We start from the raw sequence: 22,389 nt of genomic DNA on the forward strand, positions 1-22,389 counted from the left end.
GTGGTGATGGTGGTGGTGATGGTTGTGGTGGTGATGGTGATGGTGGTGGTGGTTGTGGTGATGATGGTGGTGGTGGTGGTGGTGATGTTGATGGTGGTGATGGTGGTGGTGGTGGTTGTGGTGATGCTCACCTCAGAGAACCACATCAGAGGAAACAAAACCGGCTTGATGCGACCTGTCAGCCTGGGGAGACACGTGGGGAGTCACGTGGTGAGACACGTGGTGAGACACGTGGGGAGACACGTGGTGAGACACGTGGTGAGACACGTGGTGAGACACGTGGTGAGACACGTGGTGAGACACGTGGTGAGACACGTGGGGAGACACGTGGTGAGACACGTGGTGAGACACGTGGTGAGTCACGTGGTGAGACACGTGGTGAAACACGTGGTGAGACACGTGGTGAGACACGTGGTGAGACACGTGGGGAGACACGTGGTGAGACACGTGGTGAGACACGTGGTGAGACACGTGGTGAGACACGTGGGGAGACACGTGGTGAGACACGTGGTGAGACACGTGGGGAGACACGTGGAGAGACACGTGGTGAGACACGTGGTGAGACACGTGGTGAGACACGTGGTGAGACACGTGGTGAGACACGTGGTGAGACACGTGGTGAGACACGTGGTGAGACACGTGGTGAGACACGTGGTGAGACACGTGGTGAGACACGTGGTGAGACACGTGGTGAGACACGTGGGGAGACACGTGGGGAGACACGTGGGGAGACACGTGGTGAGACACGTGGTGAGACACGTGGTGAGACACGTGGTGAGACACGTGGTGAGACACGTGGGGAGACACGTGGAGAGACACGTGGTGAGACACGTGGGGAGACACGTGGTGAGACACGTGGTGAGACACGTGGTGAGACACGTGGGGAGACACGTGGAGAGACACGTGGTGAGACACGTGGGGAGACACGTGGGAGATGGCAGTGGTAGTGATGACATACGCTATGCCTGTAACAGCGTGTATGTGGAAGTTGATCTGGTAGTGATGATGATGGTAGTGATGATGGTAGTGATGGTGATGGTAGTGATGGTGATGGTAGTGATGACATACGCTATGTCTGTAACAGCGTGTATGTGGATGTTGATCTGGTAGTGATGATGATGGTAGTACTGGTAGTGATGGTAGTGATGATGTTGATGATGGTGATGGTAGTGATGGTAGTGATGGTGATGGTAGTAATGACATACGCTATGCCTGTAACAGCGTGTATGTGGATGTTGATCTGGTAGTGATGATGATGGTAGTGATGGTAGTGATGATGATGGTAGTTATGGTAGTGATGGTGATGTTAGTGATGGTGACATACGCTATGTCTGTAACAGCGTGTATGTGGAGGTTGATCTGGTAGTGATGATGATGGTAGTGATGGTAGTGATGGTGATGGTAGTACTGGTAGTGATGGTGATGGTAGTGATGATGGTAGTGATGGTAGTGATGGTAGTGATGACATACGCTATGCCTGTCACAGCGTGTATGTGGAGGTTGATCTGGTAGTGATGATGATGATGGTAGTGATGGTAGTGATGATGATGGTAGTGATGGTAGTGATGGTGATGGTAGTGATGATGGTAGTGATGTTGATGATGATGATGGTGACATACGCTATGCCTGTCACAGAGTGTATGTGGAGGTTGATCTGGTAGTGATGATGATGCTGGTAGTGATGCTAGTGATGATGATGGTAGTGATGGTGATGTTAGTGATGGTGATGTTAGTGATGGTGACATACGCTATGCCTGTCACAGAGTGTATGTGGAGGTTGATCTGGTAGTGATGATGATGATGGTAGTGATGATGGTAGTGATGGTGATGATAGTGATGATGATGATGATGACATACGCTGTCTGTCACAGAGTGTACGTGGAGGTTGATCTGGTAGTGATGATGATGGTAGTGATGATGGTAGTAGTGGTAGTGATGATGATGGTAGTGATGGTAGTGATGGTGATGGTAGTGATGGTGACATACGCTATGCCTGTCACAGCGTGTATGTGGAGGTTGATCTGGTAGTGATGATGATGGTAGTGATGGTAGTGATGATGATGGTAGTGATGGTAGTGATGGTGATGGTAGTGATGGTGACATACGCTATGCCTGTCACAGAGTGTATGTGGAGGTTGATCTGGTAGTGATGATGATGATGGTAGTACTGGTAGTGATGGTGATGGTAGTGATGGTGATGATAGTGATGATGATAGTGATGATGATGATGGTGATGATGTTGATGATGGTGACATACGCTACGTCTGTAACAGAGTGTATGTGGAGGTTGATCTGGTAGTGATGATGATGCTGGTGATGGTAGTGATGATGATGGTAGTGATGACATACGCTATGCCTGTAACAGCGTGTATGTGGATGTTGATCTGGTAGTGGTGATGATGGTAGTGATGATGATGGTAGTGATGATGATGTTAGTGATGGTGACATACGCTATGCCTGTAACAGAGTGAATGTGGAGGTTGATCTGGTAGTGATGGTGATGGTAGTGATGATGGTAGTGATGGTGATGGTAGTGATGGTAGTGATGGTGATGGTAGTGATGGTGATGGTAGTGATGATGATGATGGTGACATACGCTATGCCTGTAACAGAGTGAATGTGGAGGTTGATCTGGTAGTGATGATGATGGTAGTGATGATGATGGTAGTGATGTTGATGATGATGACATACGCTATGCCTGTAACAGAGTGTATGTGGAGGTTGATCTGGAGACGGATGGAGACGTTGACTGGGACACCAGATTCCTGTGGAGACACGGGGGGGGGGGGGGGGGAGACACGGGGGGGGAGACACGTGGATAATGATGTTACCCCCCGTGTCTCTCTCTCTCCCCGTGTCTCTCTCTCTCCCCGTGTCTCTCTCTCTCCCCGTGTCTCTCTCACCGTGTCTCTCTCTCTACCCGTGTCTCTCTCTCTCTACCCGTGTGTCTCTCTCACCGTGTCTCTCTCTCTACCCGTGTCTGTCTCTCCCCGTGTCTCTCTCTCTCCCCGTGTCTCTCTCTCTCACCGTGTCTCTCTCTCTACCCGTGTCTCTCTCTCTCCCCGTGTCTCTCTCTCTCCCCGTGTCTCTCTCTCCGTGTCTCTCCCCGTGTCTCTCTCTCCCCGTGTCTCTCTCTCCCCGTGTGTGTCTCTCTCCCCGTGTCTCTCTCTACCCGTGTCTCTCTCTCTCCGTGTCTCTCTCTCCCCATGTCTCTCTCTACCCGTGTCTCTATGTCTCTCTCTACCCGTGTCTCTCTCTCCCCGTGTCTCTCTCTCCCCGTGTCTCTCTCTCCCCGTGTCTCTCTCTCTCCGTGTCTCTCTCTCCCCGTGTCTCTCTCTACCACTGTCACTCCCCGTGTCTCTCTCTCCCCGTGTCTCTCTCTCCCCGTGTCTCTCTCTCTCCCCGTGTCTCTCTCTCTTCCCGTGTCTCTCTCTCTCCCCGTGTCTCTTTCTACCCGTGTCTCTCCCCGTGTCTCTCTCCCCGTGTCTCTCTCTCCCCGTGTGTGTCTCTCTCCCCGTGTCTCTCTCTCTCCCCGTGTCTCTCTCTACCCGTGTCTCTCTCTCTCCCCGTGTCTCTCTCTCTCACCGTATCTCTCTCTCCCCCGTGTCTCTCTCTCTCCCCGTGTCTCTTTCTACCCGTGTCTCTCTCTCCGTGTCTCTCCCCGTGTCTCTCTCTCCCCGTGTCTCTCTCTCTCCCCGTGTCTCTCTCTACCCGTGTCTCTCTCTCTCCGTGTCTCTCTCTCTCCGTGTCTCTCTCTCCCCGTGTCTCTCTCTACCCGTGTCTCTCTCTCCCCGTGTCTCTCTCTCCCCGTGTCTCTCTCTCCGTGTCTCTCTCTCCCCGTGTCTCTCTCTACCCGTGTCTCTCCCCGTGTCTCTCTCTCCCCGTGTCTCTCTCCCCCCGTGTCTCTCTCTCCCCCGTGTCTCTCTCTCCCCGTGTCTCTCTCTACCCGTGTCTCTCTCCCCCCGTGTCTCTCTCTCCCCGTGTCTCTCTCTCCCCGTGTCTCTCTCTCTCTCCCCGTGTCTCTCTTCCCGTGTCTCTCTCTCCCCGTGTGTCTCTCTCTCCCCATGTCTCTCTCTACCCGTGTCTCTCTCTACCCGTGTCTCTCTCTACCCGTGTCTCTCTCTCCCCGTGTTTCTCTCTCCCCGTGTCTCTCTCTCTCCGTGTCTCTCTCTCCCCGTGTCTCTCTCTACCCGTGTCTCTCTCTACCCGTGTCTCTCTCTCTACCCGTGTCTCTCTCTACCCTTGTCTCTCTCCCCCCGTGTCTCCCCCCGTGTCTCTCTCTCCCCGTGTCTCTCTCCCCCCGTGTCTCCCCCCGTGTCTCTCTCTCCCTGTGTCTCTCTCTACCCGTGTCTCTCTCTACCCGTGTCTCTCTCTCCCTGTGTCTCTCTCTCCCCGTGTCTCTCTCTCTCCCCGTGTCTCTCTCTCTCCCCGTGTCTCTCTCTCCCCGTGTCTCTCTCTCCCCGTGTCTCCCCGTGTCTCTCTCTCCCCCCGTGTCTCTCCCCGTGCCTCTACCCGTGTCTCCCCCCGTATCTCCCAATGTCTCTCCCCCGTGTCTCCCCCCGTGTCTCCCCCCCGTGTCTCTCTCTCCCCCGTGTCTCTCCCCGTGTCTCTCCCCCCGCGTCTCCCCGTGTCTCTCTCCCCGTTTCTCCCCGTGTCTCCCCCCGTGTTTCCCCGTGTCTCCCCGTGTCTCCCCGTGTCTCCCCCCGTGTCTCCCCCCGTGTTTCCCCCACGTGTCTCCCCGTGTCTCCCCCCGTGTCTCCCCGTGTCTCCCCCCCCCGTGTCTCCCCGTGTCTCCCCGTGTCTCCCCCTCGTGTCTTCCCCCCCCCGTGTCTCCCCCCGTGTCTCCCCCCGTGTCTCCTCCGTGTCTCCCCGTGTCTCCCCCCGTGTCTCCCCCCGTGTCTCCCCGTGTCTCCCCCCCGTGTCTCCCACCCCCCCGTGTCTCCCCGTGTCTCCCCCCGTGTCTCCCCCCCCCCCGTGTCTCCCACCGTGTCTCCCCCCGTGTCTCCCCCCGTGTCTCCCTGTGTCTCCCCCCCGTGTCTCCCACCACCCCGTGTCTCCCCCCCGTGTCTCCGCACGTGTCTCCCCGTGTCTCCCCGTGTCTCCCCCCGTGTCTCCCCCCGTGTCTCCCCCCCGTGTCTCCCCGTGTCTCCCCCCCGTGTCTCCCCGTGTCTCCCCCCCCCGTGTCTCCCCGTGTCTCCCCGTGTCTCCCCCCTGTGTCTTCCCCCCCCCGTGTCTCCCCCCGTGTCTCCGCCCGTGTCTCCTCCGTGTCTCCCCGTGTCTCCCCCCGTGTCTCCCCGTGTCTCCCCCCCGTGTCTCCCACCCCCCCGTGTCTCCCCCCGTGTCTCCCCCCGTGTCTCCCCCCCCCCGTGTCTCCCCCCGTGTCTCCCTGTGTCTCCCCCCCGTGTCTCCCACCACCCCGTGTCTCCCCCCGTGTCTCCCCCCATGTCTCCCTGTGTCTCCCCCCCCGTGTCTCCCACCCCCCCGTGTCTCCCACCCCCCCGTGTCTCCCCCCGTGTCTCCCCGTGTCTCCCCGTGTCTCTCCCCGTGTCTCCCCGTGTCTCCCCCCCGTGTCTCCCCCCGTGTCTCTCCCCGTGTCTCCCCCCGTGTCTCTCCCCGTGTCTCCACCCGTGTCTCCCCCGTGTCTCCCCACGTGTCTCCCACGTGTCTCCCCCCGTCTCCCCCCGTGTCTCCCCCGTGTCCCCCCCCGTGTCTCCCCCCGTGTCTCCCCCCCCCCGTGTCTCCCCACGTGTCTCCCCGTGTCTCCCCCCCATGTCTCTCTCTCCCCGTCTCTCTCTCCCCGTGTCTCTCTCTACCCGTGTCTCTCTCTACCCGTGTCTCTCTCTCTCTCCCCGTGTCTCTCTCTCTCCCCGTGTCTCTCTCTCCCCGTGTCTCTCTCTACCCGTGTCTCTCTCTACCCGTGTCTCTCTCTCTACCCGTGTCTCTCTCTACCCGTGTCTCTCTCCCCCCGTGTCTCCCCCCGTGTCTCTCTCTCCCCGTGTCTCTCTCCCCCCCGTGTCTCCCCCCGTGTCTCTCTCTCCCCGTGTCTCTCTCTCCCCGTGTCTCTCTCTACCCGTGTCTCTCTCTACCCGTGTCTCTCTCTACCCGTGTCTCTCTCTCCCGTGTCTCTCTCTCTCCCCGTGTCTCTCTCTCTCCCCGTGTCTCTCTCTCTCCCCGTGTCTCTCTCTCCCCCGTGTCTCTCTCTCCCCGTGTCTCCCCGTGTCTCTCTCTCCCCCCGTGTCTCTCCCCGTGCCTCTACCCGTGTCTCCCCCCGTATCTCCCCATGTCTCTCCCCCGTGTCTCCCCCCATGTCTCCCCCCCCCGTGTCTCTCTCTCCCCCGTGTCTCTCCCCGTGTCTCTCCCCCCGCGTCTCCCCGTGTCTCTCTCCCCGTTTCTCCCCCGTGTCTCCCCCCGTGTCTCCCCCCGTGTTTCCCCGTGTCTCCGCCCGTGTCTCCCCGTGTCTCCCCCCGTGTCTCCCCCCGTGTCTCCCCGTGTCTCCGCCCGTGTCTCCACGTGTCTCCCCGTGTCTCCCCCCGTGTCTCCGCCCGTGTCTCCCCGTGTCTCCCCCGTGTCTCCCCCCGTGTCTCCCCCCCGTGTCTCACCCCCGTGTCTCCCCCCGTGTCTCCCCCCCGTGTCTCCCCCCCCCCGTGTCTCTCCCCGTGTCTCCCCCCGTGTCTCTCCTCCCCGTGTCTCCCCGTGTCTCCCCGTGTCTCTCCCCGTGTCTCCCCCCGTGTCTCCCCCGTGTCTCCCCCCGTGTCTCCCCGTGTCTCCCCCCGTGTCTCTCCCCGTGTCTCCCCCCGTGTCTCTCCCCATGTCTCCCCCGTGTCTCCCCGTGTCTCTCTCCCTCCCCCCATGTCTCCCCGTGTCTCCCCCCATGTCTCCCCGTGTCTCTCTCCCCCCGTGTCTCCCCCCGTGTCTCCCACCGCGTCTCCTCCCGTGTCTCCCCCCGTGTCTCCCCCCGTGTCTCCCCGTGTCTCCCCCGGTGTCTCTCCCCCGTGTCTCCCCGTGTCTCCCCCCCGTGTCTCCCCCCGTGTCTCCCCGTGTCTCCCCCCCGTGTCTCCCCCCCCCCCATGTCTCTCCCCGTGTCTCCCCCCGTGTCTCCCCCCGTGTCTCCCCCCGTGTCTCCCCGTGTCTCCCGTGTCTCCCCGTGTCTCCCTCCGTGTCTCTCCCCCCCCGTGTCTCCCCCCGTGTCTCCCCCCCCCGTGTCTCCCCCCGTGTCTCCCCCCGTGTCTCCCCCCCCCGTGTCTCCCCCCGTGTCTCCCCCCGTGTCTCCCCGTGTCTCCCCGTGTCTCCCCGTGTCTCCCCCCCCGTGTCTCCCCCCGTGTCTCCCCCCCGTGTCACCCCCGTGTCTCCCCGTGTCTCTCCCCCCGTGTCTCTCTCCCCCCGTGTCTCTCCCTCCCCCCATGTCTCCCCCCGTGTCTCCCCCGTGTCTCCCACCGTGTCTCCCCCCGTGTCTCCCCCCCGTGTCTCCCACCACCCCGTGTCTCCCCCCCGTGTCTCTCTCCCTCCCCCCATGTCTCCCCCCGTGTCTCCCCCCGTGTCTCCCACCGTGTCTCCCCCCGTGTCTCCCACCCGTGTCTCCCACCACCCCGTGTCTCCCCCCGTGTCTCTCTCCCTCCCCCCATGTCTCCCCGTGTCTCCCCCCCCGTGTCTCCCCCCCCCGTGTCTCCCACCGCATGAACGTCCACGAACGTCTCGTGGAGTTTGGCGTCTGGTCGGAGTCCAATCACGGCGGAGACCAACGACGGATCGCCCTGGAAGAAATGTGGCTGAGACACGAAGACCGGAGCACCTGGGGAGACACGGGGGGAGGGAGACACGGGGAGACACGGGGGGAGGGAGAGAGACACGGGGAGACACGGGGGAGACACGGGGGAGACACGGGGGGAGAGACACGGGGGAGTCCTATCACGGCGGAGACCAACGACGGATCGCCCTGGAAGAAATGTGGCTGAGACACGAAGACCGGAGCACCTGGGGAGACACGGGGGGGGAGACACGGGGAGACACGGGGGGAGGGAGAGAGACACGGGGAGACACGGGGAGAGACACGGGAGAGGGAGACACGGGGGAGACACGGGGGGAGGGAGACACGGGGGGAGGGAGACACGGGGGGAGGGAGACACGGGGGGAGACACGGGGGGAGGGAGACACGGGGGGAGGGAGACACGGGGGGAGGGAGACACGGGGGGAGGGGAGACACGGGGGGAGGGAGAGAGACATGGGAGACACGGAGGAGACACGGGGAGAGACAAGGGGGGAGACACGGGGGGAGGGAGAGAGACACGGGGAGAGACAGGGGGAGACACGGGGGGAGACACGGGGGGAGGGAGAGAGACACGGGGAGACACGGGGGAGACATGGGGAGAGACACGGGGGGAGACACGGGGGGAGATACGGGGAGAGAGACACGGGGGGAGACACGGGGGAGGGAGAGAGACACGGGGAGACACGGGGGGAGACACGGGGAGAGACACGGGGGAGACACGGGGAGAGACACGGGGAGATGCGGTGAGAGAGACACGGGGAGAGACACGGGGAGACATGGGGAGACATGGGGAGAGACACGGGGGAGAGACACGGGGGGAGACACGGGGGAGAGACACGGGGGAGACACGGGGAGAGACACGGGGAGATGCGGTGAGAGAGACACGGGGAGAGACACGGGGAGACATGGGGAGACATGGGGAGAGACACGGGGGAGAGACACGGGGGGAGACACGGGGGAGAGACACGGGGAGAGACACGGGGAGAGACACACGGGGAGAGGGACACGGGGAAAGACGTGGGGAGACACGGGGGGAGACACGGGGGGAGAGACACGGGGGGAGACACGGGGGGAGACACGGGGGAGAGAGACACGGGGAGAGACACGGGGGGAGACACGGGGGGAGAGACACGGGGAGAGACACGGGGGGAGACACGGGGGAGAGAGACACGGGGAGAGACACGGGGGGAGACACGGGGGGAGAGACACGGGGAGAGACACGGGGGGAGACACGGGGGAGAGAGACACGGGGAGAGACATTGAGGCCCTCATCATCATCATCAGAAAATGACTCCATGGCCACGACCACGTCACCCCCCCCTGCCCCCCCCCTGCCCCCCCCCTGCCCCCCCCCTGCCCCCCATGCCCCCCCTGCCCCCCACCGGAGCGGCAGGAGCTGAGGTTGAGCGCCCCCGACTGAATGCAGGGACAGAAGCCCTCGTTGGGGGGGTAGGAGGATCCGTTGGCGAACAGCGACGGGTCCACACGGAACCTCCACACGGGGACACCGCCCGGCCAGCGGCACTCAGAGAACCACAGATCCAGGGTCCTGGGGGGGGGGCACGGGGGGGGGCACGGGGGGGTGGGGGGTTACAAAGAGCTCCCGTGTCTCTCTCCCCCTGTGTCTCTCTCCCTCCGTGTCTCTCTCTCCGTGTCTCTCTATCTCCATGTCTCTCTCTCTCTTCCCGTGTCTCTCTCTCCCCGTGTATCTCTCTCCCCGTGTCTCTCTCTCCCCGTGTATCTCTCTCCCCGTGTCTCTCCCCCCCGTGTCTCTCTCTCCCCGTGTCTCTCCCCGTGTCTCTCTCCCCCGTGTCTCTCCCCGTGTCTCTCTCCCCCGTGTCTCCCCCGCCGTGTCTCTCTCTCCCCGTGTCTCTCTCTCTCCGTGTCTCTCTCCCCCGTGTCTCCCCCGCCGTGTCTCTCTCTCCCCGTGTCTCTCTCTCTCCGTGTCTCTCTCTCCCCGTGTCTCTCTCTCTCTCCCCGTGTCGCTCTCTCCGTGTCTCTCTCTCTTCCCGTGTCTCTCTCTCCCGTGTCTCTCTCTCCCCGTGTCTCTCTCTCTCCCCGTGTCTCTCTCCCCCGTGTCTCTCCCCGTGTCTCTCTCTCCCCGTGTCTCTCTCTCCCCGTGTCTCTCTCCCCGTGTCTACCTGCACGTGTCTGGACTGAAGAAGGCGAGAGGCAGGCTCTGATTGACCAGGGGTGGCCACATCTCCCCCGCCGTGTCTCTCTCTCCCCGTGTCTCTCCCCGTGTCTCTCTCTCCCCGTGTCTCTCTCCCCGTGTCTCTCTCTCTCTCTCCCCGTGTCTCTCTCTCTCTCCCCGTGTCTCTCTCTCTCCCCGTGTCTCTCTCTCCCCGTGTCTCTCTCTCTCCCCGTGTCTCTCTCTCTCCCCGTGTCTCTCTCTCCGTGTCTCTCTTCCCGTGTCTCTCTCTCCCCGTGTCTCTCTCTCCCCGTGTCTCTCTCTCTCGTCTCTCTCTCCCCGTGTCTCTCTCTCCCCGTGTCTCTCTCTCTCCGTGTCTCTATCTCTCCCCGTGTATCTCTCTCCCCGTGTCTCTCTCTCTCCGTGTCTCTCTCTCCCCGTGTCTCTCCCCCCCGTGTCTCTCTCTCCCCGTGTCTCTCTCTCCCCGTGTCTCTCTCTCCCCGTGTCTCTCTCCCCGTGTCTCTCTCTCTCCGTGTCTCTCTCTCCCCGTGTCTCTCTCTCTCCGTGTCTCTCTCTCCCCGTGTCTCTCTCTCTCCGTGTCTCTCTCTCCCCGTGTCTCTCTCTCTCCCCGTGTCTCTCTCTCCCCGTGTCTCTCTCGCTCGCCGTGTCTCTCTCTCTCCCCGTGTCTCTCTCCGTGTCTCTCTCTCCGTGTCTCTCTCTCTTCCCGTGTCTCTCTCTCCCCGTGTCTCTCTCTCCCCGTGTCTCTCTCTCTCCCCGTGTCTCTCTCCCCCGTGTCTCTCCCCGTGTCTCTCTCTCCCCGTGTCTCTCTCTCCCCGTGTCTACCTGCACGTGTCTGGACTGAAGAAGGCGAGAGGCAGGCTCTGATTGACCAGGGGTGGCCACATCTCCCCCGCCGTGTCTCTCTCTCCCCGTGTCTCTCCCCGTGTCTCTCCCCGTGTCTCTCTCCCCGTGTCTCTCTCTTTCCCCGTGTCTCTCTCTCTCCCCGTATCTCTCTCCCCGTATCTCTCTCTCCCCGTGTCTCTCTCTTCCCGTGTCTCTCTCTGTGTCTCTCTCTCCGTGTCTCTCTCTCCCCGTGTCTCTCTCTCTCTCCCCGTGTCTCTCTCTCCCCGTGTCTCTCCCCGTGTCTCTCTCTAAGTGTCTCTCTCTCTCCGTGTCTCTCTCTCCCCGTGTCTCTCTCTCCCCGTGTCTCTCTCTCCCCGTGTCTCAGTCTCCCCGTGTCTTTCTCTCTCTCCCCGTGTCTCTCTCTCCCCGTGTCACTCCCCGTGTCTCTCCCCGTGTCTCTCTCCCCGTGTCTCTCCCCGTGTCTCTCTCCCCCGTGTCTCCCCCGCCGTGTCTCTCTCTCCCCTTGTCTCTCTCTCTCTATGTCTCTCTCTCCCCGTGTCTCTCTCTCCCCGTGTCTCTCTCTCCCCGTGTCTCTCTCTCTCCCCGTGTCTCTCTCTCCGTGTCTCTCTCTCTCCGTGTCTCTCTCTCCCCGTGTCTCTCTCTTCCCGTGTCTCTCTCCCCGTGTCTCTCTCTCCCCGTGTCTCTCTCTCCCCGTGTCTCTCTCCCCATGTCTACCTGGACGTGTCTGGACTGAAGAAGGCGAGAGGCAGGCTCTGATTGACCAGGGGTCGCCACATCTCCCCCCCTAGTCTCTCTCTCTCCGTGTCTCTCTCTCCCCATGTCTGTCCCCGTGTCTCTCTCTCCCCCGTGTCTCTCTCTCCCCGTGTCTGTCCCCGTGTCTCTCTCTCCCCCGTGTCTCCCCCCCGTGTCTCTCTCTCCCTGTGTCTCTCTCTCCCCGTGTCTGTCCCCGTGTCTCTCTCTCCCCCGTGTCTCTCTCTCCCCGTGTCTGTCCCCGTGTCTCTCTCTCCCCCGTGTCTCCCCCCCGTGTCTCTCTCTCCCCGTGTCTCTCTCTCCCCGTGTCTGTCCCCGTGTCTCTCTCTCCCCCGTGTCTCTCCCCGTGTCTCTCTCTCCCCATGTCTCTCTCTCCCCGTGTCTCTCCCCGTGGCTCTCTCTCTCTCCCCGTGTCTCTCTCTCCCCGTGTCTCTCTCTCCCCGTGTCTCCCCCCATGTCTCTCTCTCTCCGCATGTCTCTCTCTCTCCGTGTCTCTCTCTCCCCGTGTCTACCTGCACGTGTCTGGACTGAAGAAAGTGAGAGGCAGGCTCTGGTTCACCAGGGGTGGCCACATCTCCCCCGCCGTGTCTCTCTCTCTCCGTGTCTCTCTCTCCCCATGTCTGTCCCCGTGTCTCTCTCTCCCCCGTGTCTCTCTCTCCCCGTGTCTGTCCCCGTGTCTCTCTCTCCCCCGTGTCTCCCCCCCGTGTCTCTCTCTCCCCGTGTCTCTCTCTCCCCGTGTCTGTCCCCGTGTCTCTCTCTCCCCCGTGTCTCTCTCTCCCCGTGTCTGTCCCCGTGTCTCTCTCTCCCCCGTGTCTCCCCCCCGTGTCTCTCTCTCCCCGTGTCTCTCTCTCCCCGTGTCTGTCCCCGTGTCTCTCTCTCCCCCGTGTCTCTCCCCGTGTCTCTCTCTCCCCATGTCTCTCTCTCCCCGTGTCTCTCCCCGTGGCTCTCTCTCTCTCCCCGTGTCTCTCTCTCCCCGTGTCTCTCTCTCCCCGTGTCTCCAGCCATGTCTCTCTCTCTCCGCATGTCTCTCTCTCTCCGTGTCTCTCTCTCCCCCGTGTCTACCTGCACGTGTCTGGACTGAAGAAAGTGAGAGGCAGGCTCTGGTTCACCAGGGGTGGGCACATCTCCCCCGCCGTGTCTCTCTCTCTCCGTGTCTCTCTCCCCCAATGTCTGTCCCCGTGTCTCTCTCTCCCCGTGTCTCTCTCCCCGTGTCTCTCTCCGTGTCTCTCTCCCCCCATGTCTCTCTCTCTCCGTGTCTCCCCCCGTGTCTCTCCCCGTGTCTCTCTCTCCCCGTGTCTCTCTCCCCGTGTCTCTCCCCGTGTCTCTTCCCGTGTCTCTCCCTGTGTCTCTCTCCCCGTGTCTCTCTCTCCCCGTGTCTCTCTCTCTCCCCGTGTATCTCTCCCCGTGTCTCTCTCTCCCTGTGTCTCTCTCCCCGGGTCTCTCTCTCCCCGTGTCTCTCTCTCTCCGTGTCTCTCTCTCCCCGTGTCTCTCTCTCTCTCCCCGTGTCTCTCTCTCTCTCTCCCCGTGTCTCTCTCTCCTCGTGTCTCCCCCCGTGTCTCTCTCTCTCTCCCCGTGTCTCTCTCTCTCCCCGTGTCTCTCTCCCCGTGTCTCTCCCCGTGTCTCTCCCCGTGTCTCTCTCCCCCGTGTCTACCTGCACGTGTCTGGACTGAAGAAAGTGAGAGGCAGGCTCTGGTTCACCAGGGGTGGCCACATCTCCCCCCGTGTCTCTCTCCCCGTGTCTCTCTCCCCGTGTCTCTCTCTCTCCCTGTGTCTCTCTCTCTCCCCGTGTCTCTCTCTCTCCCCGTGTCTCTCTCCCCCCGTGTCTCTCTCTCTGCCCGTGTCTCTCTCTCTCCGTGTCTCTCTCTCCCCGTGTCTACCTGCACGTGTCTGGACTGAAGAAGGTGAGAGGCAGGCTCTGGTTCACCAGGGGTGGCCACATCTCCCCCCGTGTCTCTCTCCCCGTGTCTCTCTCTCCCCGTGTCTCTCTCTCTCTCCGTGTCTCTCCCCGTGTCTCTCCCCGTGTCTCTCCCCGTGTCTCTCTCCCCGTGTCTCTCTCTCCCCGTGTCTCTCTCTCTCCCCGTGTCTCTCTCTCTCCCTGTGTCTCTCTCCCCGGGTCTCTCTCTCCACGTGTCTCTCTCTCCCCGTGTCTCTCCCCGTGTCTACCTGCACGTGTCTGGACTGAAGAAAGTGAGAGGCAGGCTCTGGTTCACCAGGGGTGGCCACATCTCCCCCGCCATGTCTCTCTCTCCGTGTCTCTCCCCGTGTCTCTCCCCGTGTCTCTCCCCGTGTCTCTCCCCGTGTCTCTCTCTCCACGTGTCTCTCTCTCCCCGTGTCTCTCCCCGTGTCTACCTGCACGTGTCTGGACTGAAGAAAGTGAGAGGCAGGCTCTGGTTCACCAGGGGTGGCCACATCTCCCCCGCCGTGTCTCTCTCTCCGTGTCTCTCCCCGTGTCTCTCCCCGTGTCTCTCCCCGTGTCTCTCTCTCCCCGTGTCTCTCTCTCCCCGTGTCTCTCTCCCCCGTGTCTACCTGCACGTGTCTGGACTGAAGAAGGTGAGAGGCAGGCTCTGGTTCACCAGGGGTGGCCACATCTCCCCCGCCGTGCCAGATATTTGGTTGCAGCGTGCAGAGCGCCAGTAGGGCAGCTGCACGCGGGAGACACCGGGGAGACACGCGGAGACACGGGGAGACACGGACAGACACGGGGAGACACGCGGAGACACCGGGGAGAGACGGTGGAAACACGGGGGAGAGACACGGGGGAGACATGGGGAGACACGCGGAGATACGGGGAGACACGGGGGAGACACGGGGAGAGACGGGGGAGACACGGGGAGACACAGAGAGACACGGGGAGACACAGAGAGACACGGGGGAGACACGGGGAGACACGCGGAGACACAGAGAGACACGGGGGAGACACAGAGAGACACGGGGAGACACAGAGAGACACGGGGGAGACACGGGAGAGACACGGGAGAGACACGGGGAGACACGGGGAGACACGCGGAGACACCGGGGAGACACACAGAGAGACACGGGGAGACATGGGGAAGACACGGGGAGACACGGGGGAGACACGGGGGAGACACGGGGGAGACACCGGGGAGAGACGGTGGAGATACGGGGGAGAGACACGGGGGAGACACGGGGAGACACGCGGAGATATGGGGAGACACGGGGAGAGACGGGGGAGACACGGGGAGACACAGAGAGATATGGGGAGACAGAGAGACACGGGGGAGACACGTGGAGACAGAGAGAGACACGGGGGAGACACAGAGAGACATGGGGGAGATACGGGGGAGACACGGGGAGACACGGGGGATACACGGGGGAGACACGGGGAGACACGGGGAGAGACGGGGGAGACACAGAGAGACATGGGGAGAGACGGGGTAGACACGGGGGAGACACGGGGAGACAGGGGAGACACGGGGGAGAGACACGGGGAGAGACACGGGGAGAGAGACACGGGGAGACACGGGGAGACGCGTGGAGACACGGAGAGACACGGAGAGACAGGGGAGACACGGGGGAGAGACACGGGGAGAGAGACACGGGGAGAGAGACACGGGGAGACACGGGGAGACGCCGGGATACACGTGGAGCGACACGGAGAGACAGGGGAGACACGGAGAGACAAGGGAGACACGTGGAGACACGGGGAGACACGGAGAGACACGGGGAGACACGGGGGCGGTACCTTGGTCATGCCGTTCCACGAGACCACTCGGTGGACCTGGCTGATGTCCGTGACGCCGGTTTCCACTACAAACTCCCCAGAGTCAGAGTTGTTGAACTATCGCGACAGGGAGAGACACGGGGAGAGACACGGGGAGAGACACGGGGAGAGACACGGGGAGACACGGGGAGAGACACGGGGAGAGACACGGGGGAGAGACATGGGGAGAGACACGGGGGAGAGACACGGGGGAGAGACACGGGGGAGAGACACGGGGAGAGACACGGGGGAGAGACACGGGGAGAGACACGGGGGAGAGACATGGGGAGAGACACGGGGGAGAGATACGGGGAGAGAGACACGGGGGAGAGACATGGGGAGAGACACGGGGAGAGAGACACGGGGAGAGACACGGGGAGACACGGGGAGAGACACGGGGAGAGACACGGGGAGAGACACGGGGAGAGACACGGGGAGAGACACGGGGGAGAGACACGGGGAGAGAGACACGGGGAGAGAGACACGGGGAGACACACGGGGAGAGACACGGGGAGAGACACGGGGGAGAGGCACGGGGGAGAGACACGGGGAGAGACACGGGGGAGAGACACGGGGAGAGAGACACGGGGAGAGACATGGGGGAGAGACACGGGGGGGAGAGACACGGGGGAGAGACACGGGGAGAGACACGGGGGAGAGACACGGGGAGAGACACGGGGAGAGACACGGGGAGAGACACGGGGGAGAGACACGGGGGAGAGACACCGGGAGAGACACGGGGAGAGACACGGGGGAGAGACACGGGGGAGAGACACGGGGGAGAGACACGGGGAGAGAGACACGGGGAGAGACACGGGGGAGAGACACGGGGAGAGAGACACGGGGAGACACGGGGAGACACGGGGAGACACACGGGGAGAGACACGGGGAGAAACACGGGGGAGAGACACGGGGGAGAGACACGGGGAGAGACACGGGGGAGAGAAACGGGGAGAGACACGGGGGAGAGACACGGGGAGAGAGACACGGGGAGAGACATGGGGGAGAGACACGGGGGGGAGAGACACGGGGGAGAGACACGGGGAGAGACACGGGGGAGAGACACGGGGAGAGACATGGGGAGAGACACGGGGAGAGACACGGGGGAGAGACACGGGGGAGAGACACCGGGAGAGACACGGGGAGAGACACGGGGGAGAGACACGGAGAGAGAGACACGGGGAGAGACACGGGGGAGAGACACGGGGGGGAGAGACACGGGGGGGAGAGACACGGGGAGAGACACAGGGAGAGACACCGGGAGAGACACGGGGAGAGACATGGGGGAGAGACACGGGGAGAGACACGGGGGAGAGACACGGGGAGAGAGACACGGGGAGAGACACGGGGAGAGAGACACGGAGAGAGACACGGAGAGTGAGTGACAGATTGGTGAGTGAGTGGGTGATTGGTGAGCGACCGATTGGTGAGCGAGTGGGTGGGTGGGCGAGCGACGTGAGAGCGAGCGAGCGACGTGTGAGTGAGCGAGTGAGCGAGCGAGCGATGGGTGAGCGAGCGAGCGGGTGAGCGACGTGCGAGCGAGCGAGCGACATGAGAGCGATGGGTGAGTGGGTGAGCGAGCGACGTGTGAGTGAGCGAGTGAGCGAGCGATGGGTGAGCGGGTGAGCGAGCGAGCGAGCGAGCGACGTGCGAGCGATGGGTGAGCGACGTGTGAGTGCGCGAGCGACGTGTGAGTGAGCGAGCGATGGGTGAGCGAGCGAGCGGGTGAGCGACGTGCGAGCGAGCGGGCGACGTGAGAGTGAGCGAGTGAGCGAGCGATGGGTGAGCGAGCGAGTGAGCGAGCGATGGGTGAGTGAGTGGGTGGGTGAGCGAGCGTCGTGCGAGCGAGCGATGGGTGAGCGACGTGCGAGCGAGCGACGTGCGAGTGAGCGAGTGAGCGAGCGAGCGACATGAGAGCGATGGGTAAGTGGGTGAGCGAGTGACGTGTGAGTGAGCGATGGGTGAGTGAGCGAGCGAGCGACGTGTGAGCGAGCGAGTGAGCGAGCGACGTGCGAGCGAGCGAGGTGTGAGCGAGCGAGTGAGCGAGCGACGTGCGAGCGAGCGAGCGACGTGAGAGCGATGGGTGAGTGGGTGAGCGAGCGAGCGAGTGAGCGAGCGAGTGAGCGAGCGACGTGCGAGCGAGCGAGGAGTGAGCGAGCGAGTGAGCGAGCGACGTGCGAGCGAGCGAGCGACGTGAGAGCGATGGGTGAGTGGGTGAGCGAGTGAGCGAGTGAGCGAGTGAGCGAGCGACGTGCGAGCGAGCGAGCGACGTGCGAGTGATGGGTGAGTGGGTGAGCGAGTGAGCGAGTGAGCGAGCGATGGGCGAGCGACGTGCGAGCTCTCCTCACCCCAGCGAGGAGTCCAAACCGCGGCGAGGGCCACAGCGTGGGGCTGAGCGAGTGAAGCGCCCGGGCCAGAGGGTCGGAGTATCCCCAGAGGAAGTCTCCCACGGCCAGCGAGACCACGGCAGAGCCCTCGCCCACTGCGGACAGCAGCAAGGACACAGCCAAGCGCAGGCGCGGGGACAGACGCTCGGACAGCATCGCGGCCGCCTGCGGCAGACACGGACGGGGACACGGGGAGACACAGAGACACAGAGACACAGACACACGGAGACAGAGACACAGAGACACAGACATACAGACACACAGACACACAGAGACACACAGATACACAGACACACAGAGACACAGAGACACACAGAGACACAGAGACACACAGACACACAGACACACAGAGACACACAGAGACACAGAAACACAGAGACACAGAGACACACAGATACACAGAGAGACATACAGACAGAGACACAGAGACACAGAGACACACAGACACACGGAGACACACAGAGACACAGACACACGGAGACACAGACACACAGAGATACACAGACACACAGACACACGGAGACACAGACACACAGAGATACACAGAGACACAGACACACAGACACACAGAGACACGGAGACACAGAGACACAGAGACACAGACACACAGAGACACACAGACACACAGACACACAGAGACACACAGAGACACAGAAACACAGAGACACAGAGACACACAGATACACAGAGAGACATACAGACAGAGACACAGACACACAGACACACAGAGACACACAGAGACACACAGACACACGGAGACACAGACACACAGAGATACACAGAGACACAGACACACACAGACACACAGAGACACAGATACACAGACACACAGACACACGGAGACAGAGAGACACAGAGACACAGACACACAGAGATACACAGACACACAGAGACATACAGACACACAGACACACAGACACAGAGACACAGAGACACAGAGAGACATACAGACAGAGACACAGACACACAGAGACACACAGATACACAGACACACACCAAGTGAGTGGTGAGTGAGTGGTGAGTGAGTGGTGAGTTTGTGGTGAGTGAGTGGTGAGTGAGTGCTGAATGAGTGGTGAGTTTGTGGTGAGTGGTGAGTGAGTGGTGAGTGAGTGGTGAGGGAGTGCTGAATGAGTGGTGAGTGGGTGAGTGAGTGGTAAGTGGTGAGTGAGTGGTGAGTGAGTGAGTGGTGAGTGAGTGGTGAGTGAGTGAGTGGTGAGTGAATGAGTGAGTGGTGAGTGGTGAGTGAGTGGTGAGTGAGTGAGTGGGTGAGTGGGTGAGTGAGTGAGTGAGTGGTGAGTGAGTGGTGAGTGAGTGGTGAGTGAGTAGTGGTGAGTGAGTGGTGAGTGAGTGGTGAGTGAGTGGGTGAGTGAGTGAGTGAGTGGTGAGTGAGTGGTGAGTGAGTGAGTGGTGAGTGAGTGAGTGGGTGAGTGAGTGAGTGGTGAGTGAGTGGTGAGTGAGTGGTGAGTGAGTGAGTGGTGAGTGAGTGTGTTAGTGAGTGAGTGAGTGGTGAGTGAATGAGTGAGTGGTGAGTGAGTGGTGAGTGAGTTGTGAGTGAGTGGTGAGTGAGTGAGTGGTGAGTGAGTGGTGAGCTCACCAGTGCTGGTATATTGAGAGTGGTGATGGAGTCTCTCTCCGAACCGACGGACAACTCCGGACAGAATTGGTAAACTCGACGCTCACGGAAAGACACCGCGGGGAGGTCGTAGAAGCGGAGATCGACCTTGTGTCTCTCTTCTCTACATAGACACACAGCACATAGACACACACACATAGACACACACAGACACACAGCACATAGACACACACACATAGACACACACACATAGACACACAGACACACACACACATAGACACACACACACAGACACACACACAGAGACACACACACAGACACACAGCACATAGACACACACACATAGACACACAGACACACACACACATAGACACACACACACAGACACACACACACAGACACACACACAGAGACACACACACACAGACACACAGACATAGACACACACACACACAGACAGAGACACACTCACACAGACAGAGACACACACAGACACACACACACATAGACACACACACAGACAGAGACACACTCACACAGACAGAGACACACACAGACACACACACACAGACATACACACAGACACAGTGATGCATACACAGACACACACACACACATAGTCACACACACAGACACACACACAGACACACACACAGACACAGTGACACATACACAGACACACACACATAGACACACACACACAGACACAGTGACACACACAGAGACACACACACACACAGACACATACAGACACACACACCCAGACACACACACACACAGATACAAACACACACACAGACACACACAAATACACACTGGTCTGTGTGTGTTGTGTGTCTCACTGTGTGTCTCACTGTGTGTCTCACTGTGTCTGTGTGTCTCACTGTGTGTCTCACTGTGTGTCTCACTGTGTGTCTCACTGTGTCTGTGTGTCTCACTGTGTGTCTCACTGTGTGTCTCACTGTGTGTCTCACTGTGCTGTGTGTCTCACTGTGTGTCTCACTGTGTGTCTCACTGTGTGTCTCACTGTGTGTCTCACTGTGTCTGTGTGTCTCACTGTGTGTCTCACTGTGTGTCTCACTGTGTGTCTCACTGTGCTGTGTGTCTCACTGTGTGTCTCACTGTGCTGTGTGTCTCACTGTGTGTCTCACTGTGTGTCTCACTGTGTGTCTCACTGTGTCTGTGTGTCTCACTGTGTGTCTCACTGTGTCTGTGTGTCTCACTGTGTCTGTGTGTCTCACTGTGTGTCTCACTGTGTGTCTCACTGTGTCTGTGTGTCTCACTGTGTCTGTGTGTCTCACTGTGTCTGTGTGTCTCACTGTGTGTCTCACTGTGTCTGTGTGTCTCACTGTGTCTGTGTGTCTCACTGTGTGTCTCACTGTGTGTCTCACTGTGTCTGTGTGTCTCACTGTGTCTGTGTGTCTCACTGTGTGTCTCACTGTGTGTCTCACTGTGCTGTGTGTCTCACTGTGTCTGTGTGTCTCACTGTGTGTCTCACTGTGTGTCTCACTGTGTCTGTGTGTCTCACTGTGCTGTGTGTCTCACTGTGTGTCTCACTGTGTCTGTGTGTCTCACTGTGTGTCTCACTGTGCTGTGTGTCTCACTGTGTCTGTGTGTCTCACTGTGTGTCTCACTGTGCTGTGTGTCTCACTGTGTGTCTCACTGTGTCTGTGTGTCTCACTGTGTGTCTCACTGTGTGTCTCACTGTGTGTCTCACTGTGCTGTGTGTCTCACTGTGTGTCTCACTGTGTGTCTCACTGTGTCTGTGTGTCTCACTGTGTGTCTCACTGTGTGTCTCACTGTGTGTCTCACTGTGCTGTGTGTCTCACTGTGTGTCTCACTGTGTGTCTCACTGTGTCTGTGTGTCTCACTGTGTGTCTCACTGTGTGTCTCACTGTGTGTCTCACTGTGTGTCTCACTGTGCTGTGTGTCTCACTGTGTGTCTCACTGTGTGTCTCACTGTGTCTGTGTGTCTCACTGTGTGTCTCACTGTGTGTCTCACTGTGTGTCTCACTGTGCTGTGTGTCTCACTGTGTGTCTCACTGTGTGTCTCACTGTGCTGTGTGTCTCACTGTGTGTCTCACTGTGTGTCTCACTGTGCTGTGTGTCTCACTGTGTCTGTGTGTCTCACTGTGTGTCTCACTGTGCTGTGTGTCTCACTGTGTGTCTCACTGTGTCTGTGTGTCTCACTGTGTGTCTCACTGTGTGTCTCACTGTGTCTGTGTGTCTCACTGTGTGTCTCACTGTGTGTCTCACTGTGCTGTGTGTCTCACTGTGTGTCTCACTGTGCTGTGTGTCTCACTGTGTGTCTCACTGTGTGTCTCACTGTGCTGTGTGTCTCACTGTGTCTGTGTGTCTCACTGTGTGTCTCACTGTGTGTCTCACTGTGTCTGTGTGTCTCACTGTGTGTCTCACTGTGTGTCTCACTGTGTGTCTCACTGTGCTGTGTGTCTCACTGTGTGTCTCACTGTGTGTCTCACTGTGTGTCTCACTGTGTCTGTGTGTCTCACTGTGTGTCTCACTGTGTGTCTCACTGTGCTGTGTGTCTCACTGTGTGTCTCACTGTGCTGTGTGTCTCACTGTGTGTCTCACTGTGTGTCTCACTGTGCTGTGTGTCTCACTGTGTCTGTGTGTCTCACTGTGTGTCTCACTGTGTGTCTCACTGTGTCTGTGTGTCTCACTGTGTGTCTCACTGTGTGTCTCACTGTGCTGTGTGTCTCACTGTGTCTGTGTGTCTCACTGTGTGTCTCACTGTGCTGTGTGTCTCACTGTGCTGTGTGTCTCACTGTGTCTGTGTGTCTCACTGTGTGTCTCACTGTGTGTCTCACTGTGTCTGTGTGTCTCACTGTGTGTCTCACTGTGTGTCTCACTGTGCTGTGTGTCTCACTGTGTCTGTGTGTCTCACTGTGTGTCTCACTGTGCTGTGTGTCTCACTGTGTGTCTCACTGTGTCTGTGTGTCTCACTGTGTCTGTGTGTCTCTCTGTGTGTCTCACTGTGTGTCTCACTGTGCTGTGTGTCTCACTGTGTCTGTGTGTCTCACTGTGTCTGTGTGTCTCACTGTGTGTCTCACTGTGTGTCTCACTGTGTCTGTGTGTCTCACTGTGTGTCTCACTGTGTGTCTCACTGTGCTGTGTCTCACTGTGTCTGTGTGTCTCACTGTGTCTGTGTGTCTCACTGTGTCTGTGTGTCTCACTGTG

The 22,389-nt window shown here is 60.3% G+C and overlaps 1 protein-coding gene across 1 annotated transcript in view; it reads right to left on the reverse strand.

Moving 5' to 3' along the window:
* LOC116958133 (scavenger receptor class B member 1-like) overlaps positions 1 to 22,389 on the reverse strand; it is a 71,150-nt gene that overhangs the window by 21,752 nt on the left and 27,009 nt on the right. The window contains exons 4-11 of the mRNA XM_076063856.1: positions 19,213 to 19,354; positions 17,580 to 17,783; positions 15,214 to 15,309; positions 14,037 to 14,152; positions 9,148 to 9,314; positions 7,671 to 7,789; positions 2,692 to 2,765; positions 132 to 183 (exon numbers count right to left, since the gene is read on the reverse strand). Coding sequence (XP_075919971.1) covers positions 132 to 183; positions 2,692 to 2,765; positions 7,671 to 7,789; positions 9,148 to 9,314; positions 14,037 to 14,152; positions 15,214 to 15,309; positions 17,580 to 17,783; positions 19,213 to 19,354 — 970 coding nt within the window. The remainder of the gene's footprint in view (positions 1 to 131; positions 184 to 2,691; positions 2,766 to 7,670; positions 7,790 to 9,147; positions 9,315 to 14,036; positions 14,153 to 15,213; positions 15,310 to 17,579; positions 17,784 to 19,212; positions 19,355 to 22,389) is intronic.

The sequence above is a fragment of the Petromyzon marinus genome, unplaced genomic scaffold (assembly GCF_048934315.1).
Source record: "Petromyzon marinus isolate PM22_M1 ecotype Great Lakes invasive population unplaced genomic scaffold, UKy_Petmar_22M1.pri1.0 PM_Scaffold_215, whole genome shotgun sequence".
NCBI classification, from domain to species: Eukaryota; Metazoa; Chordata; class Hyperoartia; order Petromyzontiformes; family Petromyzontidae; genus Petromyzon; species Petromyzon marinus.